General features: G+C 28.3%; 1 protein-coding gene across 1 annotated transcript in view; it reads right to left on the minus strand.

The window, feature by feature from the left end:
* LOC145247985 (uncharacterized) overlaps window positions 1–25983 on the minus strand; it is a 43620-nt gene extending 17637 nt beyond the window's left edge. Inside the window, exon 1 of the mRNA XM_080109642.1 lies at window positions 25215–25983. Within this exon, the coding sequence (XP_079965768.1) occupies window positions 25215–25915 (701 nt within the window). The 5' untranslated portion in view covers window positions 25916–25983. The remainder of the gene's footprint in view (window positions 1–25214) is intronic.
* Window positions 25984–27436: the final 1453 nt, after the last annotated feature.

The raw sequence follows: 27436 nt of genomic DNA on the forward strand, positions 1-27436 counted from the left end.
CTGGATATGACCTGAAACTATATCCAGTGGTGAGGGCCCCAGGTTGTGGGCTTTGGGGAGTGTAGAGCCACCCTTTAATTACCATTGCTCCCAGGTCCACTCTGACCCGGGGTGGTAGTACCTGTTAGGGTCCCAACTATGGGTTAAATAGAAACCGACGTGAAAACAACAAATATATTCTATTAAAAAAAATTTTCTTCAAAATGTTTGGATTCGGCATTAAATAACCCGAAAAGGGTTGATATGCCGTAAAACAAAAACAACCAACCAACCAGAAAGGATCAGAGCATTGATGATAGTAAGATAGAAGCCACCTCTTTCCCCAGTGTACCACGTGCTCAAGATCAGAGAACAGAGATTAAGAGAGAACTTAGACGTTTACGGCCTTTGAAGTGTGGCCATAAATGGTCGTGTTAGCAGCATAGATGTCTATGAATGATCTTAGGATGTAATTTGGGAGATTATTGACATAGATCAAGAAGAGAGTTTGGCTCAGGATAAACCTCTGAGCGACTCCAGCATTAATACTGTGAGTTTCTGATTTCTGCCATTCAACCAGAGCTACATGCAAATACCAAGACGTGAGCAGAAATTATGTCACAGTAAGGAAAAAAAAGATGATTATATTAGAGACAGGGATACTGCTGGAAAAAAAAGCACTTGAGAGACATCATAGCCAAACGAAGAAGTCACACGTGGTGGGAGATTGGGAAAATAAATGCTGATATACAACAAAAAAAATGAGTTGCAGTTCTTTTCTATTCTTTGTCTATTTTGCAACTACGGCTACAATGTGTTGGTTCCCGAACAACGTTACAAACTTACATGTCAATCCACCTACACACACACACATTATATATATATATATATATATATATATATATATATATATACATACAAATACATACAGAAATATATACACAGGCACATACATACATATATACACACATATGTAAATATATACACATACACACACATAAACATATATACACACATGTACATTACTGTATGCACATATATATGCACATACATTACTACATACAGATATACACACAAACATAAATATATCTACATATATACACATATAAATATATAAAAATATATGCACATATATACATGCACACACATATAAATATAAATATATGTACATACATAAATATATACACATATACGCACACATATAAATGTATACACGCGTGTGTGTATATATATATATATATATATATATATATATATATACCCAGAAATATACATAAATACATATATATACCTACATACACAGAAATATATATAAATATATATATACCTACATACACAGAAATATATATAAATACATATATAGACCTACATACACAGAAATATATATAAATACATATATATATATACCTTTTTTTTACATGGAAGTCACCACTTATCAAGGCCTGGAAGCCACTCGGGGATAAGGGTTATTGCGTGTACAGTAATCAATGGGATAATATCGTAGTAATCGTTAGTAATGGAGATTTGATAAAGTGTCTTATTTAAGAGGGCGGTTTATCAGGAATTTGTTTATGTTGGACTTGAAGACATCCAAGTTGTAGTCAGGTGTCAAACAGGCAAACGGAAGAGAATTCCACAGGTGTGCACTTCTAAGAAAGGAGCTTTGTTTATGGAATCTACGTTTTGATTTAGGCACAGATATAGAATGGGGAAAATTATTGACAGTGGTTTCAGCTAGACGGGTGTTTTTCGTGAAAGATTGGACCTACATACACAGAAATATATATAAACATATATAGGACATTATACTCTTTCTGATAATGGACTGCCCAGGTTGTATGAAATTCCTTTTTCCAATAATTATTTTCATATAACTATCATTCACAACCCAATAAACTATTTTCAATATTTGTGCTGAAAAGCAAAATACGTGCTTTTTCACAGCTGAACATTTTGCTAACCGCATTTCATTTCCTCTGATGATATGAGCCATTATTGAAAATCCATGGATTAAGGAAATTAATATAATCCCTTCTATATATTCCTTTTGTCAAACAATAAATTCTTAACTCGAAAATATATGTGTCTATATTTTTATTTTCAGAATTTAAATTTAACCACTAAACTTATATATATATACACACCTACATACACAGAAATATATATAAATACATTGATATATATATATATATATACCATACATATACAGAAATATATATAAATACATATATATCAATAAGCACACTGATATCTTTATCGCCTGCTATAATCCATTCATATATATATATATATATATATATATATATATATATATATATATATATATATATATATAGCACATACAATTTCATTCATATCCGTATTTATCAGCCTAGCTTATTTATATATAATTTAACACTAAATCAAGACCAACTTACAATCTTCAAGAGTTAAAGGAGTATGTCTGTAACAAGCAGAATTATTAGTCTTATTATTATTATAGTTATCAACCAAAATGGATTTTTTCCCAAACCTGTCTAGTTTAGAAACTTAGGCTCAATCGCATACATTTTATCAGTCATTTGTTTATCCGATTCTGGTTCTAACAAAAACCGGTTTAATATCTCCTAGGAGTGTGCATGTGTTCAAATTTATGTAGCCAATAGCGAAGTGGTGCTTGGCTCCCAACATGGTTATTTTGTAAACAAAATGAATGACATGTTAGACAAACTCCATTTGAATAATTTTTTAAAGCAACATGTAACATGTATAGCAACGTTTTGGATGATGTAATCTCCAACCACATTTGGGTGTGTGTCGTGGAATTTTTGAGACAAGGAAGCCTTCACTACTTTCAAGGATTACACTTTTAAGTTTCAAATGTAGAACGGATCATTACTGAAAGCCTTCCAACACATATTAGCATGTAAAGTGGATGCTAAAATTAAATCAGATTCTTGCTCTCTCGACCGTACTAGAAAACTACCTATGCCTGAAAGTATCTTGTACCTCTATAAGACCACCATTCGACCATGTATGGAGTATTGTTATCATATTTGGGCTCGTGCATCTACTACTTGTCTCTCACTCCTTGACAGGGTTCAAAAGAGAGTCGCCAATCTGACAGGTCCTGAACTGTCATCTAGGCTTCAGCCTCTGTCCCATCGACGAAATGTTGCATCCCTCGGCCTGATCTACAAGTACTTTAACAGTGAATGCTCTAACGAACTACAAGCACTTGTACCCCCTCGACGTGAATACCCCCGACAAGCAACTAAATCCCACCCCTTCACAGTAGAGATCCCTAGGTGTAAGAAGGCCTTCTACTCCAATAGTTTCTTCCCCAGAACTGCTGAATTCTAATATTTAAATTATGCTGAATTTTAATATTTAAATTATGCTGAATTCTAATATTAAATTATGCTGAATTCTAATATTAAATTATGCTAAATTCTAATATTAAATTATGCTAAATTCTAATATTAAATTATGCTGAATTCTAATATTAAATTATGCTAAATTCTAATATTAAATTATGCTGAATTCTAATATAAAATTATGCTAAATTCTAATATTAAATTATGCTAAATTCTAATATTAAATTATGCTGAATTCTAATATTAAATTATGCTAAATTCTAATATTAAATTATGCTAAATTCTAATATTAAATTATGCTGAATTCTAATATTAAATTATGCTAAATTCTAATATTAAATTATGCTGAATTCTAATATAAAATTATGCTAAATTCTACTATTAAATTATGCTGAATTCTAATATAAAATTATGCTAAATTCTAATATTAAATTATGTTAAATTCTAATATTAAATTATGCTAAATTCTAATATTAAATTATGCTGAATTCTAATATTAAATTATGCTGAATTCTAATATAAAATTATGCTAAATTCTAATATTAAATTATGCTAAATTCTAATATTAAATTATGCTAAATTCTAATATTAAATTATGCTGAATTCTAATATAAAATTATGCTAAATTCTAATATTAAATTATGCTAAATTCTAATATTAAATTATGCTAAATTCTAATATTAAATTATGCTGAATTCTAATATTAAATTATGCTAAATTCTAATATTAAATTATGCTGAATTCTAATATAAAATTATGCTAAATTCTAATATTAAATTATGCTAAATTCTAATATAAAATTATGCTAAATTCTAATATTAAATTATGCTGAATTCTAATATTAAATTATGCTAAATTCTAATATTAAATTATGCTAAATTCTAATATTAAATTATGCTAAATTCTAATATTAAATTATGCTGAATTCTAATATTAAATTATGCTAAATTCTAATATTAAATTATGCTGAATTCTAATATTAAATTATGCTGAATTCTAATATTAAATTATGCTAAATTCTAATATTAAATTATGCTAAATTCTAATATTAAATTATGCTGAATTCTAATATTAAATTATGCTAAATTCTAATATTAAATTATGCTAAATTCTAATATTAAATTATGCTGAATTCTAATATTAAATTATGCTAAATTCTAATATTAAATTATGCTTAATTCTAATATTAAATTATGCTGAATTCTAATATTAAATTATGCTGAATTCTAATATTAAATTATGCTGAATTCTAATATTAAATTATGCTGAATTCTAATATTAAATTATGCTAAATTCTAATATTAAATTATGCTGAATTCTAATATTAAATTATGCTAAATTCTAATATTAAATTATGCTGAATTCTAATATTAAATTATGCTAAATTCTAATATTAAATTATGCTGAATTCTAATATTAAATTATGCTAAATTCTAATATTAAATTATGCTGAAATCTAATATTAAATTATGCTGAATTCTAATATTAAATTATGCTGAATTCTAATATTAAATTATGCTAAATTCTAATATTAAATTATGCTGAATTCTAATATTAAATTATGCTAAATTCTAATATTAAATTATGCTGAATTCTAATATTAAATTATGCTGAATTCTAATATTAAATTATGCTGAATTCTAATATTAAATTATGCGGAATTCTAATAATAAATTATGCTGAATTCTAATATTAAATTATGCTACATTCTAATATTAAATTATGCTAAATTCTAATATTGAATTATGCTAAATTTTAATATTAAATTATGCTGAATTCTAATATTAAATTATGCTAAATTCTAATATTAAATTATGCTGAATTCTAATATTAAATTATGCTAAATTCTAATATTAAATTATGCTAAATTCTAATATTAAATTATGCTAAATTTTAATATTAAATTATGCTGAATTCTAATATTAAATTATGCTGAATTCTAATATTAAATTATGCTAAATTCTAATATTAAATTATGCTGAATTCTAATATTAAATTATGCTGAATTCTAATATAAAATTATGCTAAATTCTAATATTAAATTATGCTAAATTCTAATATTAAATTATGCTAAATTCTAATATTAAATTATGCTGAATTCTAATATAAAATTATGCTAAATTCTAATATTAAATTATGCTAAATTCTAATATTAAATTATGCTAAATTCTTATATTAAATTATGCTGAATTCTAATATTAAATTATGCTAAATTCTAATATTAAATTATGCTGAATTCTAATATAAAATTATGCTAAATTCTAATATTAAATTATGCTAAATTCTAATATAAAATTATGCTAAATTCTAATATTAAATTATGCTGAATTCTAATATAAAATTATGCTAAATTCTATTATTAAATTATGCTAAATTCTAATATTAAATTATGCTAAATTCTAATATTAAATTATGCTGAATTCTAATATTAAATTATGCTAAATTCTAATATTAAATTATGCTGAATTCTAATATAAAATTATGCTAAATTCTAATATTAAATTATGCTAAATTCTAATATTAAATTATGCTAAATTCTAATATTAAATTATGCTGAATTCTAATATTAAATTATGCTAAATTCTAATATTAAATTATGCTAAATTCTAATATTAAATTATGCTGAATTCTAATATTAAATTATGCTAAATTCTAATATTAAATTATGCTAAATTCTAATATTAAATTATGCTGAATTCTAATATTAAATTATGCTGAATTCTAATATTAAATTATGCTGAATTCTAATATTAAATTATGCTGAATTCTAATATTAAATTATGCTAAATTCTAATATTAAATTATGCTGAATTCTAATATTAAATTATGCTAAATTCTAATATTAAATTATGCTGAATTCTAATATTAAATTATGCTAAATTCTAATATTAAATTATGCTGAATTCTAATATTAAATTATGCTAAATTCTAATATTAAATTATGCTGAATTCTAATATTAAATTATGCTGAATTCTAATATTAAATTATGCTGAATTCTAATATTAAATTATGCTAAATTCTAATATTAAATTATGCTGAATTCTAATATTAAATTATGCTAAATTCTAATATTACATTATGCTGAATTCTAATATTAAATTATGCTGAATTCTAATATTAAATTATGCTGAATTCTAATATTAAATTATGCTAAATTCTAATATTAAATTATGCTGAATTCTAATATTAAATTATGCTAAATTCTAATATTAAATTATGCTGAATTCTAATATTAAATTATGCTGAATTCTAATATTAAATTATGCTAAATTCTAATATTAAATTATGCTGAATTCTAATATTGAATTATGCTAAATTCTAATATTAAATTATGCTGAATTCTAATATTAAATTATGCTAAATTCTAATAATAAATTATGCTGAATTCTAATATTAAATTATGCTAAATTCTAATATTAAATTATGCTGAATTCTAATATTAAATTATGCTGAATTCTAATATTAAATTATGCTGAATTCTAATATTTAAATTATGCTGAATTTTAATATTTAAATTATGCTGAATTCTAATATTAAATTATGCTAAATTCTAATATTAAATTATGCGAAATTCTAATATTAAATTATGCTAAATTCTAATATTAAATTATGCTGAATTCTAATATTAAATTATGCTAAATTCTAATATTAAATTATGCTAAATTCTAATAATAAATTATGCTAAATTCGAATATAAAATTATGCTAAATTCTAATATTTAAATTATGCTAAATTCTAATATTAAATTATGCTGAATTCTAATATTTAAATTATGCTGAATTTTAATATTTAAATTATGCTGAATTCTAATATTAAATTATGCTAAATTCTAATATTAAATTATGCTAAATTCTAATATTAACTTATGCTAAATTCTAATATTAAATTATGCTAAATTCTAATATTAAATTATGCTGAATTCTAATATTAAATTATGCTGAATTCTAATATTAAATTATGCTAAATTTTAATATTAAATTATGCTAAATTCTAATATTAAATTATGCTAAATTCTAATATTAAATTATGCTGAATTCTAATATTAAATTATGCTAAATTCTAATATTAAATTATGCTGAATTCTAATATTAAATTATGCTAAATTCTAATATTAAATTATGCTGAATTCTAATATTAAATTATGCTAAATTCTAATATTAAATTATGCTGAATTCTAATATTAAATTATGCTAAATTCTAATATTAAATTATGCTGAATTCTAATATTAAATTATGCTGAATTCTAATATTAAATTATGCTAAATTCTAATATTAAATTATGCTAAATTCTAATATTAAATTATGCTGAATTCTAATATTAAATTATGCTAAATTCTAATATTAAATTATGCTAAATTCTAATATTAAATTATGCTGAATTCTAATATTAAATTATGCTAAATTCTAATATTAAATTATGCTAAATTCTAATATTAAATTATGCTAAATTCTAATATTAAATTATGCTAAATTCTAATATTTAAATTATGCTAAATTCTAATAATAAATTATGCTGAATTCTAATATTAAATTATGCTGAATTCTAATATTAAATTATGCTGAATTCTAATATTAAATTATGCTAAATTTTAATATTAAATTATGCTAAATTCTAATATTAAATTATGCTAAATTCTAATATTAAATTATGCTGAATTCTAATATTAATTCATGCAAAATTCTAATATTAAATTATGCTGAATTCTAATATTAAATTATGCTTAATTCTAATATTAAATTATGCTGAATTCTAATATTAAATTATGCTAAATTCTAATATTAAATCATGCTAAATTCTAATAATAAATTATGCTGAATTCTAATATTAAATTATGCTGAATTCTAATATTAAATTATGCTAAATTCTAATATTAAATTATGCTGAATTTTAATATTAAATTATGCTAAATTCTAATATTAAATTATGCTGAATTCTAATATTAAATTATGCTAAATTCTAATATTAAATTATGCTAAATTCTAATATTAAATTATGCTAAATTCTAATATTGAATTATGCTAAATTTTAATATTAAATTATGCTGAATTCTAATATTAAATTATGCTTAATTCTAATATTAAATTATGCTGAATTCTAATATTAAATTATGCTGAATTCTAATATTAAATTATGCTGAATTCTAATATTAAATAATGCTAAATTCTAATATTAAATTATGCTGAATTCTAATATTAAATTATGCTGAATTCTAATATTAAATTATGCTAAATTCTAATATTGAATTATGCTAAATTTTAATATTAAATTATGCTGAATTCTAATATTAAATTATGCTAAATTCTAATATTAAATTATGCAAAATTCTAATATTTAAATTATGCTGAATTCTAATATTAAATTATGCTAAATTCTAATATTAAATTATGCTAAATTCTAATATTAAATTATGCTAAATTCTAATATTTAAATTATGCTGAATTTTAATATTTAAATTATGCTGAATTCTAATATTAAATTATGCTAAATTCTAATATTAAATTATGCTGAATTCTAATAATAAATTATGCTAAATTCTAATATTAAATTATGCTAAATTCTAATATTAAATTATGCTAAATTCTAATATTAAATTATGCTGAATTCTAATATTAAATTATGCTAAATTCTAATATTAAATTATGCTAAATTCTAATAATAAATTATGCTAAATTCTAATATTAAATTATGCTAAATTCTAATATTAAATTATGCTAAATTCTAATATTAAATTATGCTGAATTCTAATATTAAATTATGCTAAATTCTAATATCAAATTATGCTGAATTCTAATATCAAATTATGCTAAATTTTAATATTAAATTATGCTAAATTCTAATATTTAATTATGCTAAATTCTAATATTAAATTATGCTGAATTCTAATATTAATTTATGCTAAATTCTAATATTAAATTATGCTGAATTCTAATATTAAATTATGCTAAATTCTAATATTAAATTATGCTGAATTCTAATATTAAATTATGCTAAATTCTAATATTAAATTATGCTGAATTCTAATATTAAATTATGCTGAATTCTAATATTAAATTATGCTGAATTCTAATATTAAATTATGCTAAATTCTAATATTAAATTATGCTGAATTCTAATATTAAATTATGCTAAATTCTAATATTAAATTATGCTAAATTCTAATATTAAATTATGCTGAATTCTAATATTAAATTATGCTAAATTCTAATATTAAATTATGCTGAATTCTAATATTAAATTATGCTAAATTCTAATATTAAATTATGCTAAATTCTAATATTAAATTATGCTGAATTCTAATATTAAATTATGCTGAATTCTAATATTAAATTATGCTGAATTCTAATATTAAATTATGCTAAATTCTAATATTAAATTATGCTGAATTCTAATATTAAATTATGCTAAATTCTAATATTAAATTATGCTAAATTCTAATATTAAATTATGCTGAATTCTAATATTAAATTATGCTGAATTCTAATATTGAATTATGCAAAATTCTAATATTAAATTATGCTTAATTCTAATATTAAATTATGCTGAATTCTAATATTAAATTATGCTGAATTCTTATAATAAATTATGCTGAATTCTAATATTAAATTATGTTAAATTCTAATATTAAATTATGCTAAATTCTAATATTGTATTATGCTAAATTTTAATATTAAATTATGCTGAATTCTAATATTAAATTATGCTAAATTCTAATATTAAATTATGCTGAAGTCTAATATTAAATTATGCTGAATTCTAATATTAAATTATGCTGAATTCTAATATTAAATTATGCTAAATTCTAATATTAAATTATGCTGAATTCTAATATTAAATTATGCTGAATTCTAATATTAAATTATGCTAAATTCTAATATTGAATTATGCTGAATTCTAATATTAAATTATGCTGAATTCTAATATTAAATTATGCTGAATTCTAATATTGAATTATGCTAAATTCTAATATTAAATTATGCTGAATTCTAATATTAAATTATGCTGAATTCTAATATTAAATTATGCTGAATTCTAATATTAAATTATGCTAAATTCTAATATTAAATTATGCTGAATTCTAATATTAAATTATGCTAAATTCTAATATTAAATTATGCTAAATTCTAATATTAAATTATGCTGAATTCTAATATTAAATTATGCTAAATTCTAATATTAAATTATGCTGAATTCTAATATTAAATTATGCTAAATTCTAATATTAAATTATGCTGAATTCTAATATTAAATTATGCTGAATTCTAATATTGAATTATGCTAAATTCTAATATTAAATTATGCTGAATTCTAATATTAAATTATGCTAAATTCTAATATTAAATTATGCTAAATTCTAATATTAAATTATGCTGAATTCTAATATTAAATTATGCTGAATTCTAATATTAAATTATGCTGAATTCTAATATTAAATTATGCTGAATTCTAATATTAAATTATGCTAAATTCTAATATTAAATTATGCTGAATTCTAATATTAAATTATGCTGAATTCTAATATTAAATTATGCTAAATTCTAATATTGAATTATGCTGAATTCTAATATTAAATTATGCTGAATTCTAATATTAAATTATGCTGAATTCTAATAATAAATTATGCTGAATTCTAATATTAAATTATGCTACATTCTAATATTAAATTATGCTAAATTCTAATATTGAATTATGCTAAATTTTAATATTAAATTATGCTGAATTCTAATATTAAATTATGCTAAATTCTAATATTAAATTATGCTGAATTCTAATAATAAATTATGCTGAATTCTAATATTAAATTATGCTGAATTCTAATATTAAATTATGCTGAATTCTAATATTAAATTATGCTGAATTCTAATATTAAATTATGCTAAATTTTAATATTAAATTATGCTGAATTCTAATATTAAATTATGCTGAATTCTAATAATAAATTATGCTGAATTCTAATATTAAATTATGCTGAATTCTAATATTAAATTATGCTGAATTCTAATATTAAATTATGCTGAATTCTAATATTAAATTATGCTAAATTCTAATATTAAATTATGCTGAATTCTAATATTAAATTATGCTAAATTTTAATATTAAATTATGCTGAATTCTAATATTAAATTATGCTGAATTCTAATAATAAATTATCCTGAATTCTAATATTAAATTATGCTGAATTCTAATATTAAATTATGCTGAATTCTAATATTAAATTATGCTGAATTCTAATATTAAATTATGCTGAATTCTAATATTAAATTATGCTGAATTCTAATATTAAATTATGCTGAATTCTAATATTAAATTATGCTGAATTCTAATATAAAATTATTCTGAATTCTAATATTAAATTATGCTAAATTCTAATATTAAATTATGCTGAATTCTAATATTAAATTATGCTGAATTCTAATATTAAATTATGCTGAATTCTAATATAAAATTATGCTAAATTCTAATATTGAATTATGCTAAACTCTAATATTAAATTATGCTTAATTCTTATATTGAATTATATCCTTGAAAATAATTCCGACTTAGACAAAATAATTTCAATTAAATTACATTTAATTTTTTCAATAATATAACAATGATAAAGAAACAATAAAGAGGCCGACTTTAACTTATTCGTTAGATCATGTGTATTTACTGGAATTTTTGTTCCAATCAAATGGAAGTAACTCTATGAATGAATACAGAGTTATGCTCATTTTTATAAATGACAGCTATTGAAAATAAATCAGTTTGCAGGAAGCAAGCTATTGGTTACAAAGAACAACTAAAGAGACTGGCTTTGCCTCATACATAGTCTGTGTTATTTTTTTTTTTTTTTTTTGCGTTTCGTTTTTTAAATTTGGATGATTTCTTCTCCAAAATATTTATTTTGTTTCAATCAAAGGGAAATGACTCATATGAACGAATACAGAGTCATTTCCCTTTTAAAAATAACTGCTATTAAAAATAATTCTGATTCAGACAAAGTATTTTCTGGAAGGTCTTAAATTGAATAAACCATATGAAAAACTGAGTAAACAGAATGAAATATTGATTTTGCAGGAAGAAAGCTATTGATTACAAAGAAATGATAAAGAGACTAACTTTATTTTCTGATTGGTTGAAAGCGGATTTTTATAACCAATAAAACTTGAGTATTCACGAATTTGGCCTGTTTTGAAGCAGTTGGGCCTTATAAAATTGTATTTGACTTTTTTCAAAGCGTAATGTACGGACTAATTAAAGAAGAAACAATTAGATAATCATAGAGACGTTAACAAATGTAATAAATTGTTAAATACTAGGATATCATATCCCACAGTGAATGTGGTATTGTGGTGATTGCAAGTATGGATGTGATGAATAATTGAAGATTGTCTAAATAATTACCAGCACAAAATCTGTCAAAAATGAATTTAGTTAAAAACAAAGTAAAAGATCAACGACTCCCTCACACATGCACACAATTTCATAGAATTCTATAATTGAAATTTTTGAATAAACTAGAAGAATACAAGTTTTGGGATGAAGAAAATTAATTCCCACAACTGGACAGTTTTGCAACACTTTTATAGCAATCTATAATGTAAACCTCACCTGTCTGTTTAAATGTGTGTATGTATGTGTGTGTGTGTGTGCATGTATATTTCTATGTCTGCCAAAAACTTTGGACAGAGGCAACTGATTTTCATGAGATCAGTATCATTTTGAAGCTCGACATATCAATATCGAAAAATTGTCCAAAAACATTAATTCCTTCACCCCCTCGACCTGAATACCCCTGACAAGCAGCTAAATCCCACTCTTTTACAGTAGAGATCCCTACTCCAATAGTTTCTCCCCCAGAACTGCTAGACTTTGAAACTCCCTTCCAGGATTCTGCTTTCCCAACTGTACTGACATGCAGAAGTTCAAATGTAATGTGAACAAACATCTTGCTACTCATCTTCTTTCATAATACCCCTGCAACTTATGTCTCGATAGTAGCCATCTACTTCAAAGTGGCACTGTGCCTTGTTTGGGGTGAAAATTGAAAAAAAAAAATAAAAAAAAATTTTATTGAGACCCTTAATTCTAGTTGTGGTGAACTCAAATCTCTCTCTGCCCCTTTATTGAGTCAAAACAAAGGGAACAGACACCGCCAAAAATGGCCGAAAAATCAAGTTGTTGTTGCTTTTTAAATCGAAATTACATTTATTAAAATCCATTATTTCTGAGTAACTTTTTTTTTTTCCAGAAAGATAAAACCCTGAATTTTATCATAAAGAAAACAGAATAATGTAAAACTTTTTCTACTATTTTTAATTAAATTTTAAATGTTAAATTTTCGAAAAAAGTTAACAATTGACATTTTTTGTCTTGGACAAAAAACGTACATAAATATTAAAAAAAAAGAAAGGTTTTTGAAATAATTAATTCATTTATTTGTTGTCTAACTAAGATTTAGGGTGATTTTCTATTTGCTGTCCTAGAAAACTGGTGTCATTCCCAGTCTTTTACCTTACACTGATAATAGACTTTCACACTATTTTCTGAACCAACATCATTAAAAATTGGGGGGGGGGGGAAGAAAACTTTTTATAATGCTATTACATAACAGCTTCACAACGTGCTTTCTCCTGCTAAAGCGACAAACAAGGCTTTTAAGATCTGGCCAAAAAATGATTTAAATAGAGTCATCTAACTCCCCAGCTATTTTAAGCCAACATAAATTAGTTGGGAATTATGCCAGTCGCATAGTTGTGGAATCATCAACTAAAATATCAATTCACAGAAATATAAAAACCGAAGACTCACTGCTCAAAGCAACAAGGTATTACAAAAAGGCTGACAGGGAAGCCATCAGGGACCTCATCAGAGATTTCCCATGGGGAAATATCTTTTCTCTTCCAGCTGAACAGTGCGCAAATGAGACCACTGAATGGTTCAAAACTGCAATTGAAGCACATCTTCCCACACAGAAATTCTATAGCAAGCCACACTCTCCCCAATGGTTTATTTCTACTTGTGCAGCTGTCATTGCTCAAACGCAGCATGCATACCACAGATTCAACTGACATAAGTCCAGTTCAAACAGACAGAAATGTATAGAAGCTAGAAGTAATTGTAAGAGAGAAATAGTGACAGCTAAGACTGATTACAGTGAAACCACTAGAAAACGCATCGAAGCACAGAAATTAGAAACCCGTGATTTTTGGAAAATCTACAACAGCGTAGTAAATAATGGACAGTCAACGATTCCCCCACTATCAAACAATCGTGAGGTTGTTTGTACGGCAACCAAGAAGGCTAACCTACTTGCCAGATGGTTTGCCTCAAACTCCACATTGGTCCCAGTAAACCACTCCCTCCCTGACTTTCCTTTACGGACAGACGCCACACTAGATGATTTGAAAGTCACCCCTTCTCAAAAGCATGTAGACCAGTTACTCCAGTTCTCTCGAAATTTTCAATAAATGCCTAAACGAATCTTGCTTTCCTGACTGCTGGAAAACCACTTCTACCAATTTTCAAGAATTCTGGCGAAAGAACTGACCCACTAAATTATCACCCCATTAGCATTCTCCCACTTTTCACCAAAATATTTGAGTCCTTAATTAATCAAGCTCTAGTCCATCACCTTACAGATGCTAAACTCCTGACCGACAAACAATATGGATTTAGGCAAGCACATTCCACAGCAGACATCCTAACTGTAATCTCTGAACGTATATACCGTTAACTAGACAAAACAGGGGAGGATAGAGCGGTAGCCCTTGATATATCTAAGGCTTTTGACAGAGTGTGGCAGGATGGGCTTCTAAGGAAAATTAGATCATATGATATCACTGGAAGAATACATAATGTAATTAAATCCTTCTTAAATAAGAGAAAAATCCAGGTTCTCCTCGATGGTCATACATCTAAACAATATGATATATATATAGGAGTACCTAAAGGGTCTATCCTTGAACTATTATTATTCCAGATATTCAAAAATGACTTCCCTGATAAAATTGTTTTGGAGATGGATATATTTGCTGATGACACCACTCTCTATAACAGGCATGAGGGGAAAACAAATGAACACATATCTAAGGAAATGGCAGAAACACTAGAGGTTGACCTCCAATCTGTAGTGGAATGGGGACAAATATGGATGGTCACATTCAATGCTGCCAAGACTAAGCTTGTCTCCTTCAATAATTACAAGAAACCTTCTCTACCACAAATAGCAATGGCCAAAAACACATTACCCGAAAGTACTTCCTTTAAACTCCTCGGCCTAACGTTTACAGGGAACATGAACTGGAATAGATACATTAAGAACATTACCAAGGCTGCTGCAAAGAAGGTGGGCGGTATTTATTTGCTCCCCCACCGAGCAAATTAGGCACAAAGCCGATTTTTAATGTGAGGAGTGAAGGGGAAATGGGGACCAACTCCCCGGGGAGTAGGGGAGCTGGATAGTGACAATTGGTATGAAGGGTTTCCCCTACATTGACCAAGGTCTTATATGTGGCCCACACATATGGTCTTTGCTTGCAGTATCTGCCGGAAAGATACTACACTTTGATCTTGGCCTGAACGCCACGGAGGTCCCTTTTCTTGCGAAGAAGGTGGGCTCTCTCTAACATGCTAGAAAACTACTTATGCCTGAAAGTATCTTGTACCTCTATAAGGCCACCATTCGCCCATGTATGGAGTCTTGTTGTCACGTTTGGGCTTGTGCATCTACTACTTGTCTCTCACTCCTTGACAGGGTTCAAAAGAGAGTCGCCAATCTGACAGGTCCTGAACTGTCATCTAGGCTTCAGCCTCTGTCCCATCAACGAAATGTTGCATCCCTCTGCCTGATCTACAAGTACTTTAACAGTGAATGCTCTAACGAACTACAAGCACTTGTACCCACTCGACGTTAATACCCCCGGGAAGCAGCCAAATCTCACCCCTTTACAGTAGAGATCCTTAGGTGCAAGAAAGCCTTCTACTCCAATAGTTTCTTCCCCAGAACTGCTAGACTTTGGAACTTCCTTCCGGGATTCTGCTTTCCCAACTGTACTGACCTGCAGAAGTTCAAGGGTAATGTGAACAGACATCTTGCTACTCATCTCTCTTCAGAATACCCCTGCAACTTATGTCCCCTTTAGTAGCCCCCTACTTGAAATTCCATCAGCCTAAAATCTACAAAAACATGCGCCATGGTTGAGGTGACTTGTTCTCTTTTCCGTATAGTGTATGATCCTGTGTCTGGTTCACTTCTAGGAGGTTCACACTCCTGGGCTTAAAAGGAATGCTTTAGGCGATATTGATTATTGAATATGATTAAATTTGTTCATTTCTGCATAAAATACTAATCCATAATAATCCCTAACTGCGTATCGAACGGATACCATAATACTTAGGTTGTATCATAACAAAAGTCCATACAAAATTTCAGATAGATCAGCTAAGTTGTTTCCATAGAATGGACAGCCAGACAAACTGACAGACTAAGAGAAATATACGGAAACTTCACAAAGTGAAAGCAAAAAACTCAGATAAATGGGAGGTGATGGGTGTAAAGTGGTTAATGACATGGACTGGTGATCTAAGTGTTTCAAGTTCGAATCCAGTTCGTTCCACATAAAAATTTTTTTTAAAAATCACTTTCACTCAGGATGTTGGTAACCTTCATATTGGCCTTCTCATAAGGAATGGGCCTTTGAAATAATTCTGACTACAAAAAAGTCAGGGAAACCAATGCCAACAACTGATTCAGATTCATACGATATGATGATCATGATGATTTAACTGTTGGTACTTTCTTCTCATTTTTTTTCATTTTTTTTACAAGGGAATCACCACTTATCAAGGCCTAGAGGCCACTCGAGGATAAGGGTTAAAAAGTGTAAAGTGGTCAAAAGGACAATATCATAGTAATCGTTAGAAATGTAAGTTTTGTAAATTGGATTACTTAAGTGGAACAGCTCATCAAGAACTTGTTTACATTGGACTTGAAAACGCCATAATTGAGGTGACATGAGGTTTATGGTCCTGAGTCTTGTTTATATCTTAGGAGGTCTAATCTCCCAGGCTTTACTATTTTCACTCTTGAGAAAAGAATTAGTTTATTGCTAATCACCTGAGCTGCTTATACTAGAGAATGTCAATGGGGTTGTCCATGCATTTTTTGCAGACCAGAGTGCTATTCAAATTCCACTTTCCCAACCTACTATTACATATTCCTGCCATTGGAGGCAAGTAACGATCTCTCCCTCCTTCACTTCCACTATTTCTAATTATCGACCTCAGAAGCGGAAGATAGCAACGGGAAGCTGATAGTGACTCCGTGGTTAACAGCACTGTCGGACAACTTGGGTATGCGAAGTCTGTGTCCAGTTCATTCCACAAAACATCTTCACTTAAGTATATTGGCAATGGCAAAATCACATTGACACACAGGTTCTCGCCAGATCACCAAAGTTAAGCAACGGTGAGCCTGGCCAGTACCAGATGGGTGACCATTTGTGAAGGCTAGGTGCTGTATGTACTGCGCAGAGTCGTAGAAATTTCCAGATTGGTATCTGGCGATGCGTTTAACTCATGGGGGTAAAAATATGCCTCCCAAATCAAGACAGAATGCAATGGGAAACTATAGTATTTACTTGTCTTCCCAAGATTACAATGGTTCTACAATTTGGAGAGTTGTGGTCACTGACCCTGTTAAAAGGGGGTGGGGCAGCAGGGCCACTATATGCATTGGCAATCTTCACATGGTTCTTCATTAAGTATCTGCTGTATTTCTATAAAATATATAAAATGAAAACAAATGCTGACAAAAATCATCTGCCCCATGAATGATGGCTAACAACAACAACAAAGCAACACTAATAAATGCAATTAAATATTCACTCTTTGCTGCTGTCTGCTCTCCAAGATACCCAGCCGACTCCAGCTTGCCTCCCCAGTTCCTGTTCCTTCCTGCAGCTTTCTGCTCCTCTTCATCGTCCCGCTCCAACTTCATCCACCAGGTCCAGTTTTTGAAAAGCAGGGTATCAAATTATTGATGAATAAATATTGGTGTATACAATGTAGTGCCAGTCAATTACGGCACAAAAAATATGGGGAATTGAGTATTCCACTTACAATTTTGCAGTTTCTGTTTTCTTTGTGGCAGGTTTGCTTTATTTACTTTGCATTTTCTAAGTTGGATAACAAGCTATCACATTATTGATGAATAAATGTTGCTGTATATAAACCGACAGACAAGGTGTATATAAATTTTTACGATGGAGAATGTTTTGTTTGAGCCGGACTGGAACGATGATGCGGACATATCGACATGTTATTTTGAGGGGACAACAAATACTTGTGCAGGAAGTAGATTCTAAAATTTTTTGCTATTTTTTATGATATATTCAACCTAAATGTAATCATGGATAAACAGCATTCAATGACTGAACAATAAATTAATAGTTAAATTTGATTTTTCAAACTTCATTATTAGAAAAACTATATTAGTAAAAAAATTGCATGCTACAAAAAGTAAACATTTTTTTTAACTCATTAAAAATGGGCAAAGGTTATAGCCCATTGACTTAAAACAAGTGGTTTACCAAAGTAAATGATTAAATTTGTGTTCTCTAATCTTTGAGTGTTAAAGAAAAAAAAAAAATGATTTCCAGATCGCCAAGTTCACCGTGTCGAAGGATACATAAGAAAAATCTGTCCTGTTCCCTTTTCGATGTTATCGCAAACAAGCTTTCTTCAACTAACACCAGATTGCTAAGTACACCGTTCCGACATCGAGCAGACAAAAAGAATCGTTCCCAACTGAAGAAACGCTAGCTTTTTATATTGCCAAACCTGACAGCGTCTTAATTTGCAGAAGACACGTTTTTGTTTCAAGTTTAAGACTTTTTCACTTTCTTTTCTTAAGCGAATGACACCTGCACTAATCATGCAAACTATAATTTTCTCTACATGTTCATTTTTGCATTAAATACTAATCCATAATAATCCCTAACAGTGCACTGAACAGACACCATAATACTCAATCCACTGCATCATATAAGAAAGGTCCATACAAAATTTTAGCTAGATCAGCTAAGTAGTTTCTAAGAAAAAGTGGAACAGACAGCCAGACAAACAGACTAATAGAAATGTAATATGGACACTCAACTAAGTGAAAGCAGAAATCTATAAAAGTGTGTGTGTGTGTGTGTGTGTGTGTGTGTGTGTGTGAGAACAGTTCTCAGCCTATATACTCAATAAATTTTTGATCTGCAGACTTGAAAGTTGGTATATAGGGTTCATGTGGAAAACTTTTTAATCATTTTTATCCGGAAAAAAAAAGAAAAAAAAAAAGAAAAAAAAAAAGAAAAAAAAAAAGAAGAAAAAAAAGAAAAAAAAAGAAAAAAAAAAGAAAAAAAAAGAAAAAAAAAAGAAAAAAAAAGAAAAAAAAAAGAAAAAAAAGAAAAAAAAAAAGGGCTACTAAGGAGTCAAAAGTTAAAAATTGGTAACTTGAGTCTCATCGGATTTTTATCTGTTTGTCAACTGTTTCACGACTATGCATGCTTGAATTGTTCACATTATGTTAAGAATAAGTAGGTTTGAAAACACGTTTTAAAAAATGTGTCAAGCTGGCCTAATGGTTATCATACTTGACTCAGTGACTTCACTTCGAAAAAAAAAAAAACCCAAAAAACATAATACTCGCATACACATGTCTCAGTTTTTTTGTTTTTTATTTTTTTATTATTCATTTTATTTTTAGGAAATTTAACGTAATGTTTAATACTGGGCAACATCGGGTACATCTGCTAGTATTCAGATAAAAAGATGCTCTCCTATGATTACAGGTAGATTAAATATTACAAAAACATCTTTGCAATATTAAATTTACAGAAGTGTTTGTTATTATTTTAAATGTAAGCACCTGCTTGACAAGAATATTCTATTGTTGTGATTAAAGGAAATATCTAGTTCTATTTTAGGATTGTTCACTATCAACATGCTAAAAGTGTGGGGGAGTCATGAAACAGTCAAAACCGGTTTTCGCAAAATCATTTTGAGTAGGTTATGTTTTTTTAAAGAAAGCTGATCAAAATATTTTATCAATAAAATGTTAGAAACATCAGAAAATAAGTTTCCCTATTTGTTAGCCTACAAGGAGAAAAGTGTTTTTAGGGGCAATCTGGATTTTAAGGAAAATGGTTTGGTTGTTAAATAAAATGAGATTAAGATGAGGAAACACCACTGAAACTGAAACCATGACAACAAAAATGGTTCTATAAAAATAGCTTTTTTTTATATGTATATATATATATATATATAATGATTAGTTTTTTTGGAAAAAGAAATCCAGCACAGTGCTCAATTAAAAAGAAAATCTGAAAATAAGAGCGTATTTATATTTTGTATTTTGTGTACAGAAAGTTGTTAGATGAGACCTCATTGATACCGTCGGTTTCAAGCCCGATAATTAGGACCATATCCATACCGAGCTCTCTTCAGTCAATAGTTATCCTATATAAATGGTATTTGTGGGACCCCCCCCCTCCAGCAAAGTGCTCAATTATTAAGTCTGATGAATTTTAACCATCATGAAATGCAGAAAATTCTGTGTAGCTAAATTGCCATATATATGGCACACACACACAAGGAGAACTGTTGAGGCTCTATTCTGAATATTAATTTTTTCAAGAATAAGATTGATTATGTAATATTTGTATTGTGACTTTAAATATATATATATATATATATATATATATACTAACAGTTCAGCCTGGCTTTGCTCGGGCTTAAAAAGTTTGACTCAAGTCCATGTAACCTACATCTAAAATTTCAAGTGTTTAGATCCAAAATTAGTGGATGAGTTTGGTAGAGTCTGTAAAGGTCAATTCCGTAAACTTTGACCTCTTGCAGCTAATTTTTACCCAAAAACCGATAAAAAAGCTTGGTGCATGTCTGAATACGTTTTATGTAAAATTTCAAATGTTTAAACCCAAAATTGGCTGAATAGTTTGCTAGAGACTGCAAAGGTCAAATCTTTTTGAACTTTGACCTCTTGGCAGCTAAGTTCTCAGCCAAAAATCGATTTAAAAGCTTGCCCTCTCTAAATACACTTTATGTAAAATTTGAAATGTTTAGACCAAAAATTGGATAAGTAATTTGGTAGAGACCGCAAAGGTCTAATTTTTTTTTTTAATTTGACCCCTTAACATTTATTGTTTTGGGCTCAAATCAAATTATAAAGTTAGATCTATGTCCATGTAACCTATATCTAAAATTTCAAGTGTTTAGACCCAAAATTAGCGGAGTAGTTTGGAAGGGTTTTCAAAGGTTCCATCGTTGAACTTGGACCCCTAAACTGACAAATTATTGGCCGAAAAACCAATTAAAAATATTTTCCCAAATCTCAATACCCCTTATGTTAAATGTCGAGTCGGTAGACCGAAAATTGACAGTTATTTGATAGGGAAGCGTACACACACAGACAAACACATACACACACATTTTCACTTATTTATATGTGTGTGTGTGTGTGTGTGTGTGTGTGCGCGTGCGCGTGTATTAATTTGGTATAAAACAATACTATGGGGAAAAAAAGGATGTTTAAATACTTTCTCCTCTTGAGCGATAAATAAACGACATAGTGGTATCCCTTAAGTTTCCATTTTGTGAAAATCGCGCTTTTGGTGGCATTTTTACACATTTCAAATGTGTTTTATATTTATATGCGTTGTAGAAAACCGATTTTCTCATTAAATATTATTTAAAAACACAACAGAAGTAAATCATTTTGGTCGCCTACACACGTTTTCAACGCATTGTTTCCACCTTCAAACTAATCAGTGACCGATAACACAGTCGCAATGTTATTTAATAAAGAAAACAATAATGAAATACGAAAAGTCGTATAATCGAACTTGCAAATAAAGTTTCGACGCAAAAAAAAAAAAAAAAAATCGGTACTTATTTTGATTAGCACTTATGGCGACATTTCAAATTCAAGAAAATACAGAAATGTCTGTACCAATCACGGGACGAAGATGGAAAATTCCAAAAAATCCCGTAATTTGAACTAGTTTTTTTGGTATTATTATACAAACACCGTGACAGCGTTAGGGTTAGGGTTAGGGTTAGGGTTTAGGTTAGGGTTAGGGTTAATTCGCTGTCACGGTGTTTGTATAAATTTACCGTTTTTTTTTGGGGGGGGGGTAACTTTTTACATTAGGTCCACCTCCACAATTTTCGAGAAAATGACGACATAAACAGGTTTTCGACTATGCTGAATAAGAAAATTTTATTTAAATGTTGCAGAGACAAATAGTTTTCAAGATAAAAAGAACTGTATTACGCACTGTAATTCACTGGCCGCCATATTGGTACGCGCGTGCAATAAACAAATTTAGCTAAATTTGGAGGGGATGTTTATTCCGAAAGCATTTCTCAACACGAAGATTGGGAGTGTTTATTCCGAAAGCCGTTCTTAGCATGAAATTACTCAAGGAAGTGCAAAAAGTCGTAATTATATTTATATCCTGAAAACTACTTGTCTCTGCAAAAGTTAAATGAGATTTTCTTTTTCAGGATAGTCGAAAACATAAAAAGTCGTCATCTTAAAGAAAATTGTGGAGGTAGACCTAATGTAAAAAAAAAAAATACCTTTTTTTTATATATTATTCAAGAAAATCAACTTTTACTGTTTCGATTAGGATGGAAAAAAAATTAGATCAACGAATCAGTGGACAAGGACAGACAACCGTAATGCACGTGAAAACTGTAAAAATAATCACTGATTACGTCCCCTTAGAGAAACGTTGCCTCATCTCTCATTTATCGGTAAAAAAGAAAAAAAAAAACTCAAGAAACGGCAAATTTGTTATTCGTAAATAAAAAAAATACTTGATCAAGTTTTATGATTTTGGGAATATGCAATGTTCATTTTCCGTGACAAGCAGGTAGGCTAATTTTTAAAAATTTATTTTTGTTTATAGCTAAAAGTGGCTATCTGAATAAGCACCAAAAATTCTACTAGAAGGTTCTCGAGTACGAAAAAGAGTCACACTGAAGAAGGCCGGAAATTATGAAACGTGGTGAATATGCTAAGGATATATACAATAGTTTTCTTAATAATGCTATAAGGTGAGGGTTGGGCACTAGTGCAATTTAACACCCACAAGCAAATTAATGGTTTCCATTTTAGGAGAGTTCCGTCCGCGCAACGTAAGAAATATATGGTCCCGACAAACCCGATAACCAGCAAAGGCCCATCCTTTCACTCTTGAGGTCCCTAAATGTCGGAAAGCTTTTTGATTGGCAGACTTTGGAATTTCCTTCTTGTTTCTTGCTTCCCTGACTGTACTGACATGCAGAAGTTTAAATATAACAGACATCTTGTTAGTCAACGCCCTACAATCCGCTGTTAGACATGATCCCAAAAAGTAAACCCTAACGGCGTGAGTTTATTGTGAGAAAAAAATTCTGTGTAGGCATTAATTTTTGTTTTTGTTCAATATTATTATACGAAGAAACTTTTCGAGTTAAAATCTATTAAGAAATACGCATTTTGTATAAAGAAATACACAATTTAAATATGTAAACAAGAGCTAAAAATACCAATATAGCCAGCAAATTTGGATAACTTTATTCTTTACCGAATGTTTACATAATTAAAGTGTGTATTTCTCCATACAAAATGGGTATTTCTCAATTGATTTTAACTCGGGGGAAAAAAGTCCTCAAGTAATTTAACAAAGACAATAAAAAATTAATTCCTATATATTTTTTTCGCCGTCATTTAGTGAATTTAGGTTTTGTTTGAGGTGAAAAGGAGTTTTTAATGCACTTTTGTTACCGTGCTGAAATAATAACGTTATTATTTAGAAAGCCATTCTTAGCATGGGGAGGGTGTTTTGTAATTATTTTGTAAAACTTGAAAATACTATTTGAAAAAAAAATAGCAGGATAAAGTGCGTAAGCACAATAAATAAATAAATAAATAAATAAAAACGGCTACTTATGCAGAGAAATGTACCGTGCTTTTTTTAAATAGTGTTTTCAAGTGTTATGGTACATTTTGATTAAATTGTTAGGTGAAAGTTTAGAATACGTACTTACTTAGAAACTATCCTCCCCATGTTAAGAATGGGTTTCTAAATAATAACGTTAATATTTCAGCGAGATACCTTCTCTGCATACGTACCCCCCCCCCCCCCCAAGAAAAAAGAGTTAACAAACTCCCCTCCCTACTCCATGTTAAAAATAAAAGCTTGTGAATATTAAACTGCAAAAGAGTCATTTTTTTATGGGGGTTATGGGCGTTTTCGATATCGTTGAATAGCGTCGCAAAATGTAGTTTAGGTGTTGCTCAGTTGCTGCGTCATATTACGTCAGAAGAGAAAACCCTCTTTAAAAAAGAATAAACTTAAGTATTTGGAGATGAAAATAATTCAATAAAAATACCTTCTCCTTTTTTTTATTCAGAACAAAACAAGACCAAAGTGTGCTTGGGGTTACAAAAGATCTACTTTTAAAAAATTAAAGGAGTATTCGGCTGTTTTGAACGAATATCACCTTTAAAACCGTCGCCGATTAGTAGTTAAAACCTTTATTATCCAATGTATTTTCTAGTGTTTTCATTCCTGTCTAAGGGGGTGCTTTTTTTGCGAGCGCACAAAAATTTAATGCGCGCGAAAAAAAACAAAAAAACAAACATGGCCCCAGTGAACACAATAGGGGAACATTAGATAATAAAGGTCTTAATACTATGAAAATTACTTGTCGGCGACAATTTTAAATGTGATATACGTTCACAACAGAGCCGAATACCGCTAAAAATCAATTTTTTAAAAGCGAGTCTTTAGTTGGTCTTCTAGCGCACATTGACCCCCCGCCCTCAAAAAGTAATACGCACTGAGCAAAAGTCTGGATGCGAGATTCCCTCTGTTTCCGTTCTTCCATCACCTCGCGGTAGTCCTCCCTCAAAGCCGATCTGATTTTCTCCCCGGCGTTTTTCCAGACGGCCTCCATCAAGTTGCCCGTAGGGAGGTCTTCTTTCCGGTCGGGGTCAGCTTCGCTCATTTTCACCACGCCGCTACCGTCGGGTTTCAATAAGACCTCGTGGGCGCCACATTTTGAACAGGTGATCACAAACACATCCGATCGTTCGCCCTTCTTACCCACATTGTTGCCGAGGCATCTCTTACAAAATAAGGGGAAGCTCGGTTGCTCGAAGGTCAAAGGGGCCGTTGTTCCGCTACTACACGTGGTATTATTATTAATATTATTATTATTCGATGCGCCCTTGACCATTTCGCCTTTCTTCTTCTTCGGTTTGTGCGTTTTTTTCTTCGAGTTCGAAATGGTGGTACCATCTCCGTTAAGTTCTTCAACTCGTTGTAACAACGGTAATGTCTCGTCGACGGTCGCACCTGCTCGCACATTGTTATTATTAACAATTGTGTTGTTGTTATTAATCAAGATATTCCCAGACGGGGTCTGCTCCCCCAGCGGTAAAGGTACATTATCATCGCCGTTCGAATCCAACGAGGAATCCTGTCCGATCGTATTTGGAGACTGTAGACAGTCAGATTTCTTGCGATCACCGTCATTCATGGTCGTTTCAATAAGCAAAAGTCGAAGTCGACTGCAACAAGTGATTACGGAGGCACGAAAGGGCAGTAATCTATGTATTTATGAAACGATAAAAAAATCATTGAAACTGTGTGCGTTTCTTGCTTTCATATATATATATATATATATATATATATATATATATATATATATATATATATATATATATATATATATAACTGTAATAAATACATAATGAAATATTAATTCCCTATTAAGTTAATATCTATAAAATCAACAATAATTGTTTTTTAATCTTATTAAAATATTATAAACAACATCACAGTATCGTTTTTTTTCTCTTAGAACTCCACCAGTTCAATCGGATATGGATAAAACTATAATGAATAATATATATATATTTATATATATATATATAGGTATTTAATTTAATTATTATAGTAAAAAAATAATTATATATATATATATATATATATATATATATATATATATATATATATATATAAAGTTATGAATTGTCAAAACCAAAAGATGTGCTTAATTCAAATTCATAAGTTGTTATTCTTTTTTTATTATGCCTTACACGTGTTGCGTTGAATAGGGGGAATTCACTATACAACTATTCAGAGATAGATGTATGTTCCTGAAAAAACTTTTTTTTGTTTTATATATATATATATATATATATATATATATATATATATATATATATATATATATATATATATATGGAATGATAAAGGATTTGGGGAAGACAATGGTAAAATGGAAATGGAGATATATAAAGCCTAAAAAAAATCAAATTAAAAAAAAACATGAGTCTTGTGTTTATATAATATAGACCGCCCCCGCCGCCCCGCCCCTCCCCAACAAAATCATTCAGTTCCAAACACAGGTGGAAAAAATGTCTTACGATGCTACACACACACACACACGTATATATATATATATATATATATATATATATATATATATATATATATATATATATATATACGTGTTAATCCACTGAAATATTTGTTTGTGAAAGAGTGCTCGCCTGCTCAATGAATTATCAGAACTTTTTGTATAAAAAATATACTATCTATCTATCAGGCTCTAATTTATTTAGGACTAGAGAATATCACTCTTATACATGTTCTCTTATATCCGGGTCTCTTATATACGGGTTACACTCTCTGTGTGTGTGTGTGTATATATATATATATATATATATATATATATATATATATATATATATATATATATATATATATATATTCACTAATTTCGTCAGAACCGAGTTTTAATTGCATTACTTCTCGTCTGGGCTTCCATACAATTTCACTGCGTGATTCGTTTCGATTTTACTTTTTTCTTCTTCCGCTATCGTGGTTTTATTATGAATAAAAATAAACTATTTCTTTTCCTTTTAATTTTTTTGTTGTTGTTGTTGAATTTAACTCGTTTTATTGGCATCATTTATTTATTTATTTATTTTTTGTTAAAAGATTATAATTTCGCGAGTTACAAGCGATTATATATTTGTTAACTTTAAACATA

This window comes from Euprymna scolopes, chromosome 26, assembly GCF_053919585.1.
Source record: "Euprymna scolopes isolate OS-2025 chromosome 26, ASM5391958v1, whole genome shotgun sequence".
NCBI lineage: Eukaryota > Metazoa > Mollusca > Cephalopoda > Sepiida > Sepiolidae > Euprymna > Euprymna scolopes.